This window comes from Triticum aestivum, chromosome 1A, assembly GCF_018294505.1.
Source record: "Triticum aestivum cultivar Chinese Spring chromosome 1A, IWGSC CS RefSeq v2.1, whole genome shotgun sequence".
NCBI classification, from domain to species: Eukaryota; Viridiplantae; Streptophyta; class Magnoliopsida; order Poales; family Poaceae; genus Triticum; species Triticum aestivum.
The window spans coordinates 504152358-504159042 of NC_057794.1; the positions used below are offsets into that span (position 1 = coordinate 504152358).

General features: G+C 47.2%; 2 protein-coding genes across 2 annotated transcripts; both read left to right on the forward strand.

Annotated features, from left to right (window-relative positions):
* The first annotated feature begins 220 nt into the window (after positions 1-220).
* LOC123060817 (uncharacterized) lies at positions 221-2385 on the forward strand. The gene is made up of 2 exons (XM_044483663.1): positions 221-791; positions 2124-2385. Exons 1-2 carry the CDS (start codon positions 445-447, stop codon positions 2146-2148), a joined length of 372 nt encoding a protein of 123 aa, XP_044339598.1. The 5' UTR covers positions 221-444; the 3' UTR covers positions 2149-2385.
* Positions 2386-2518: 133 nt separating this feature from the next.
* Positions 2519-4468, forward strand: LOC123060806 (probable sugar phosphate/phosphate translocator At2g25520). The gene is made up of 2 exons (XM_044483652.1): positions 2519-3742; positions 4123-4468. The coding sequence occupies exon 1, from the start codon at positions 2645-2647 to the stop codon at positions 3707-3709; it is 1065 nt and encodes a 354-aa protein (XP_044339587.1). The 5' UTR covers positions 2519-2644; the 3' UTR covers positions 3710-3742; positions 4123-4468.
* Positions 4469-6685: the final 2217 nt, after the last annotated feature.

Genomic DNA, 6685 nt, shown 5'->3' on the forward strand with positions numbered 1-6685 from the left:
CCACTTAAATTTAGCACATGAGACGTCAAAAGTCATTAAATCCTTTCCATTCGTTTGAAACTGGGAAGGTTAATTTTCGAGCTACCCTGTCCTAGGATCAAGCAACCAATTAATAGTAACAAAATTTCCGGCCTTAACTTCAAACATTCAATCGCCAACAAAGACACCATCCCCATCAACAAATCACATACTCCCTCCGTTCCCTTATGTAGTGCGCATAAGCTTTTTGGAAAAATTCCGAATTGTAGTGCGTATTAGCTGCCCCCACCCTCCTTTGGACGAAAATAACCCTTGCCTTTATCCTCTTCCTCCCGCATAGCTCCCCTTTCTTCGTTCGCTCGTTCGAACCAAATCGAACGAAAGATCCCTGATCTCCTTGCCTGATGCACGCCATCCCCCGGCGGAGTCTTTCTTTCCGAACCGGAGCCCGGCGTTGGGACACTGATGGGCGTGTCGGCGCTCGAAGGTGGTGAGCACCGGCGGTTGGCGAGGGCGCCGATGGTGCCAGTAGGAGAGGGAGGGCCTACGCGGGCGGATGCCGAAGGAGGGGACGGCGGCAGGGTGGAAGCTGGTAATGGCTTTGCCGCGACGACGCCAATGGAGCCGCCGACGAGTCTGGGCGAGTTCTTGGACACGGACCGGCACCTTTTCTGGCGGCGACACCGCTGTTTGAGGACTGGAGGATGCATCCACGGCCGGTGTCTGCTCGTTCACCACGGCCGGCGAGACCAAGTCGTCAGGACACACCAACGGCGAGACCAAGCCGCTACAGCTCGCTGCCACTTCGACCGGTGAGTACACGCTCGCGGTGGCCGCTCCTTCTCCAAGTCTTAGTGAACGCTCAGCTCAGTATGTGCCTGCCCAGTAGGGATGAAAATGGAGTGGAAACTTTCCGTTTTTCCGGAGGAAAAATGAAAACGAAGAGGAGATATGAAAACGGAAATGGAAATTTGCAAAACGAAAGTAGAAATGGAAATTTTTATGCGGAAATGGAAACAAAAACAGAACGGTGTTTTCCGCTGGAACATGCATGGAAATGGAACTTTCTGTTTCCGTGAATATGGAATTTCTGTTTTCACTATAGACCAATAGCTGCTTTGTAGCCCAACCACCAAAGAGAACACAATGACAGATTTAGTAGAATGGATCTAAGGCCCAATGTCTACTACCACACATGTACTTAGCTTGACCCTATACGCAATTGTTCGGTACTACTACAATACTACGCTAATTTGCTAACATAATGATATTATTTTGTAGCCATGTTAACAACTCATTAATTTTTTTATGTATTTTTCTATGATTCAAGGGGTTTTTAAGTTCCGATCAATGCCCATTTCTGTTTCCGTATCTGCTTTGTATTCGCTCCGTGTCTGTTTCCAGTAATATCTGTTTCCGTGTTCATTTTCGGGGTTTCTGTATTCGTTTTCGCTTCTGCAAAAAATTATGAAAACAAATATAATAGCACTCAGTTCCGTCCGTTTCCGCTCCGTTTTCATCCCTATTGCCCAGTTCGTCCTCTGTTCTGCAAATAAATCAACGCACTAGTTGTGTGAGTTCGATCCAGCTATCTAAATTTATTTGTGACATTGCTCCAAGCAGAGATGGAGAGAAACGAGACGGGGAGAGAAAAAGATGTACTAGTACTCTTTGAGACCGGATGGAAGGACATGGGTATTATCGTCCAAAGTACACCCTCCACCTCACTCATTGGTATATGAGCTGAGAACTATACGCACTATATAAGGAAACGGAGGGAGTACTATTAAAATTTAAAACCCTTTCCATTTTTGGTTGGAATGGAAAATGATAAGGGCAAGATGGACACAAGACAGCCTGCCGAACCACTAAGATAAACTTTACTGCCCAGGGCGCAAATCGTGAGGCAAGCTCTTAAGTCGGTCAACCCGCTTATTTTCTTTCTTTCAGTGTTTTTGCGTGTCAATAGGTGAAACTTCGTGCCACGAGACGGTGAAAATCGATGTAAGAACCATGCCATTGCCACCCCATGACACCAACTATTTTCTGATTTTTTTTACCACAACCTATCCATGTCACACACGCGGCTCATTGACCATGTCACTCAACGGTAGGTGATGTAACTTGGATACGTATTTTCGCAGGGAAAAAGAGGCGCTGGAGGCGTAGAAACGCGCCACCCACACATGGAGTTACCCATGACAGTACAAAACGGTGGCACTTTTTAAACCACCGCGTCAACGTCACAGCGGCCGGATTTACCGGCCCGAAAAGAGAAGAAAAAAAGAAAGAGAGGTGGGAATCCAGCCGGAGCAAAGACGAGTCAAAGCGGGAGCTCCCCAGCGGAAGAAAGAGAGAAAGAAAGAAAAGGAAAGCAATCGCATTCTCCACGTGGCCAGCGCGCCCAGTCCAAGCACCCATCCCCTCCCCTCCCCTCACCTAAACCCCCCGCAACTCAACCTTAACCCACCCCCACCGCCAGCCCCAGCCCGTGTCCCTCCCCAGCCCCCAATCCTCAGATCCGCCTCCGCTCCCCGAGCAAGTCCACCCCCCCCCCCCCCCTCCCCACCGCGGCGCGCACGCACGCACCCGGCCACCGCCCACCCGGATCCAGATCCGCGCGGCGGCGGCGGCGCAGGCGAAGGCGAAGGCGAAGGAGGGAGCGATGGCCGGCGGCGGGGGCGCCGGCGGCTTGTCGGAGTCGGTGATGCGGAAGGTGCTGCTGTCCTACTGCTACGTGGCGGTGTGGATCTTCCTCTCCTTCGCCGTCATCGTCTACAACAAGTACATCCTCGACCCCAAGATGTACAACTGGCCCTTCCCCATCTCGCTCACCATGGTGCACATGAGCTTCTGCTCCTCGCTCGCCGTGGGGCTCGTCCGCGTCCTGCGGGTCGTCGAGCCGCCCTCCTCCCCGCCCATGACGCCGCAGCTCTACACCTCCTCCGTCGTGCCCATCGGCGCGCTCTACGCCATGTCGCTCTGGTTCTCCAACTCGGCCTACATCTACCTCTCCGTCTCCTTCATCCAGATGCTCAAGGCGCTCATGCCCGTCGCCGTCTACTCCATCGGCGTCCTCTTCAAGAAGGAGACCTTCCGCTCCTCCTCCATGCTCAACATGCTCTCCATCTCCTTCGGCGTCGCCATCGCCGCCTACGGCGAGGCCAGGTTCGACCTCCGCGGCGTCGCGCTCCAGCTCGCCGCCGTCGCCTTCGAGGCCACCCGCCTCGTGCTCATCCAGATCCTGCTCACCTCCAAGGGCATCTCGCTCAACCCCATCACCTCGCTCTACTACGTCGCGCCCTGCTGCCTCTGCTTCCTGCTCGTGCCCTGGATCTTCGTCGAGCTGCCCAGGCTGCGCGCCGTCGGCACCTTCCAGCCCGACTTCTTCATCTTCGGCACAAACTCGCTCTGCGCCTTTGCGCTCAACCTTGCGGTCTTCCTGCTCGTTGGCAAGACCTCCGCGCTCACCATGAATGTCGCGGGAGTGGTCAAGGACTGGCTCTTGATTGCCTTCTCCTGGTCCGTGATCCGGGACACGGTCACCCCCATCAACCTCTTCGGCTACGGCATCGCCTTCTTGGGTGTTGGCTACTACAACCATATCAAGCTGCAGGCGCTCAAGGCAAAGGAGGCGCAGAAGAAGTCCGCGCAGGCCGATGAGGAGGCTGGCTCCCTGTTGCAGGAGCGCGATAGCCACAGTGATCGCAAGAGCGAGAACCAGGCATAGAGCTCCAGATCGGATCCGGGCATGCCCACATTGGTTGGTTCTAAAATCCATTTGAGTGATCTTTCGTTTTCTACTGCATGCAGGCTAGGCTTGTTATTTTTCTTGATTTGCCATGGTAGAGGAATAAAAATCGAAGAAATGTATGATTCATTGGCAGTATGAAAATCGCGATGTACTTTGCCCACTCTTGTTTAAGTAGTTAAATTGTAAAGATCAATGGGGATGCTTTTGCACAATTAAGTTGCTGTCCTTCTACTTTTCATGGTGTAGACTATCATATCATATAGATCTGGTACATGCTTTCTGTCAGAATAAGTAATGTTTTCATAGATAGAAACATGAAAGTACTCGAAATTGTGATCGTTTGCTCACTATGCATCTTCCTTATCCTAATTATGATGTGTGCTGGACAGGGAATCTGGTGCAAAGTGCAAAGACTATAGTTTGGTCTACAGTTGCTTTCAAGGAGGTGGATGCCGGTTCTGGTTTATCTTTTTAACTTTAGTTGGATCTGAGGAGCAAACCAAGGCAATTTGTTGATCTAGGAAATACTTGCATTTGAACCTCCTTCTGGAGGGTTAGAAGGAACACTTATATTACCCTGTTATTTATTTTTGCGTTTTTGTTTCTCTCGCGCATTCCGTATTTATTTGTTCCAGTAGCCTAGGTAAAAATGTACTGCACATTGGTATCATTTCGGTGGGTATCATCTGGTGGTTATCATCTATATATAATGAGCTTACTGTAAACTATATTCAATAGTTGCCTCTTTTAGCTTTTCATATTGTGTGATTATGCATCGTTTTGTTGCATGGTTGGGTGAATATTTGCCTGATCAATTTTCACCTGGCGACGTATTGCTAAGATTCTTTTACATGTTATAAAGATAACACTATAATCAGTTCTAGTATATGGTTTGTTTTGTCACTAGGTGCGGTAACTTAAGTTGCATTGTCATGTACTCCCTCCGTCCCAAAATAAGTGTCAACTTTGTACTAGCTCTAGTACAAATTTGTACTAAGCTCAAGACACTTATTTTGGGACGGAGGGAGTATTCAGGTATGAGAACCATGCATTCGATACAATCTAGGATTGCATTATTATCTTGAGAGTACTTAGCATTATGTCATGGAATTGAGGACCCTTCCTTGGCATTAATTTGCTTGCTGAGAGGAAGCATTGTTGAGCATATTATCAGTTTAATTGCCCCACCTACAGTTGAAGATTTGAACTGTGTTGTTAGGTTATGGTTGGTACCACAGTTGAAATAATTGTCTGTTGTCTTCATCCCTTAAATAAGCGGCTGGTAATCTAACCCTGCTAGCAGAAATTAAGGTGTGATGGTAGGGTTTCCTGTCCTCATAAATGTGGCCTGAAACTCCTGGTGCTGGTCGCTTGCTTTTTTTCTTTCTCTTTGGTGAAGTGCCTATTGTTAGCCATATTAAACTATACTACTGATCAAGCTAGTGGCAAACTGAAAGCGGCATAAATAGTTTATATCGTGTAGTAGAAGTTTTATCTTAGCCATATTAAACCATGCTGATACAGCAAGTGGCAAACTGATAGCGGCATAAATAGTTTTGTCTCATAGAAGGTTAATCTTATGCCTAAAGTCTCTGGCGACTTGTTCTTGGTAGGATTTCTGTTGTCAGGGTACTGCTAGGACATGCTCACGGAGATTTGCATATTTCTGTTGTTCTTTTTATACTTGGGTAGCTTTGTTTTCAAACCATGACGTGCATAATACTCCCTCTGTTCCAAATTACTCGTCGCAGAAACGGATCTTAGTTTCTTACTTGGTTAGCAATTGTTTTCAAAACTGATCAACTGCGTGTAGCAACAAAGCCACTATGGGGTGTACGTACTTCAACTGAACTGCATAATACTCGGTTGGCACCAGTTCCAGATTTCAGGTGTGTTGGTACCACAATTTGGGTGAGTTGCGTTGTGGAACTGTGGGGCAGAGCAACACGATGTTGGTGCCTGCGTTATCTGAATGAATGCTGGGGCAAAGCAACTGGGTCCTAGGATTGCGTAGGAGCAAATCGCTCGCCGTGTTTGGTGCACGCCACGCCGGGAGACAGGTTGTTTATGTGCGACACCACGCAATCCTTGCTCCTTTTGCAATTATTTTAGCAGTAAAGCGCATGTAGGCATGAGCATTTGGAGGTCCATGCTCGAGGATAGTGCGTGGGCTGCCATATCCCTTCCAACGCAAGGCAAAGTGCTAACGGGTAACACAACATGTTGTTCTTTGTACCAAATTCAGTTTCCTGTCTTGTGCTTATAGCATCGTATTTTTTTTATTCCAAAGATCATCACTGTACACTCAAATAAACCAACGAAACCGGGGCATCGAAAAGCCGTTTTGGACATGTCCTCTTTGGCCATAAAAATTTGATTATACTTCGCATTACCATCAAGAAAACTAACAACCTTATGTCGAGAGGCATCATTGATAAGCATATCCGCTATGGGCATGGGATACTCATCTTTGGGTGTAGCTCTATTTAAATCTTTGAAATCAATGCACACACTTAATTTGTTGGACCCTTTTTTCTTACCACAGGCACAATATTAAAGATCCATTTAGTATACCTACAAGGTCTAATACAATTAGCTTTAAGCAAAAGACTGATCTTGCTATAAATATTAGTGGTAATATAATATTGATCTTTTCAATCGGTCGATTTTATCCAGCGTTGTCTGTATGCAATTTTTATACAATTAATTTTTCTTTTGAAGTTGTTAATCATGTTGCCTTCCATAGTATTTTAATTGAAATACAAGATGCAAACCAAATTGGTTTTGGGGAAGTGCGAAGATTTCATTGTCTCCTTTTATTTGCATTTGAAGCAAGCCCATCAGCAATCACTCTTCTTACTTTATTCTATATCGTGTATGCCACTTTTAGTGAATACACATGACTATTACTTCCTCGGTCCCAAAATAAGTGTCGCTAATTTAGTATAACTT

Excerpts from the sequence above, each read along its gene's own strand:
- LOC123060817 (XM_044483663.1), top strand. The coding sequence starts at position 445 with ATGGGCGTGTCGGCGCTCGAAGGTGGTGAGCACCGGCGGTTGGCGAGG. Across the intron at positions 792-2,123 it reads GCTCGCTGCCACTTCGACCG|GGAAAAAGAGGCGCTGGAGG; the intron begins GTGAGTACACGC and ends GTATTTTCGCAG.
- LOC123060806 (XM_044483652.1), top strand. The coding sequence starts at position 2,645 with ATGGCCGGCGGCGGGGGCGCCGGCGGCTTGTCGGAGTCGGTGATGCGG.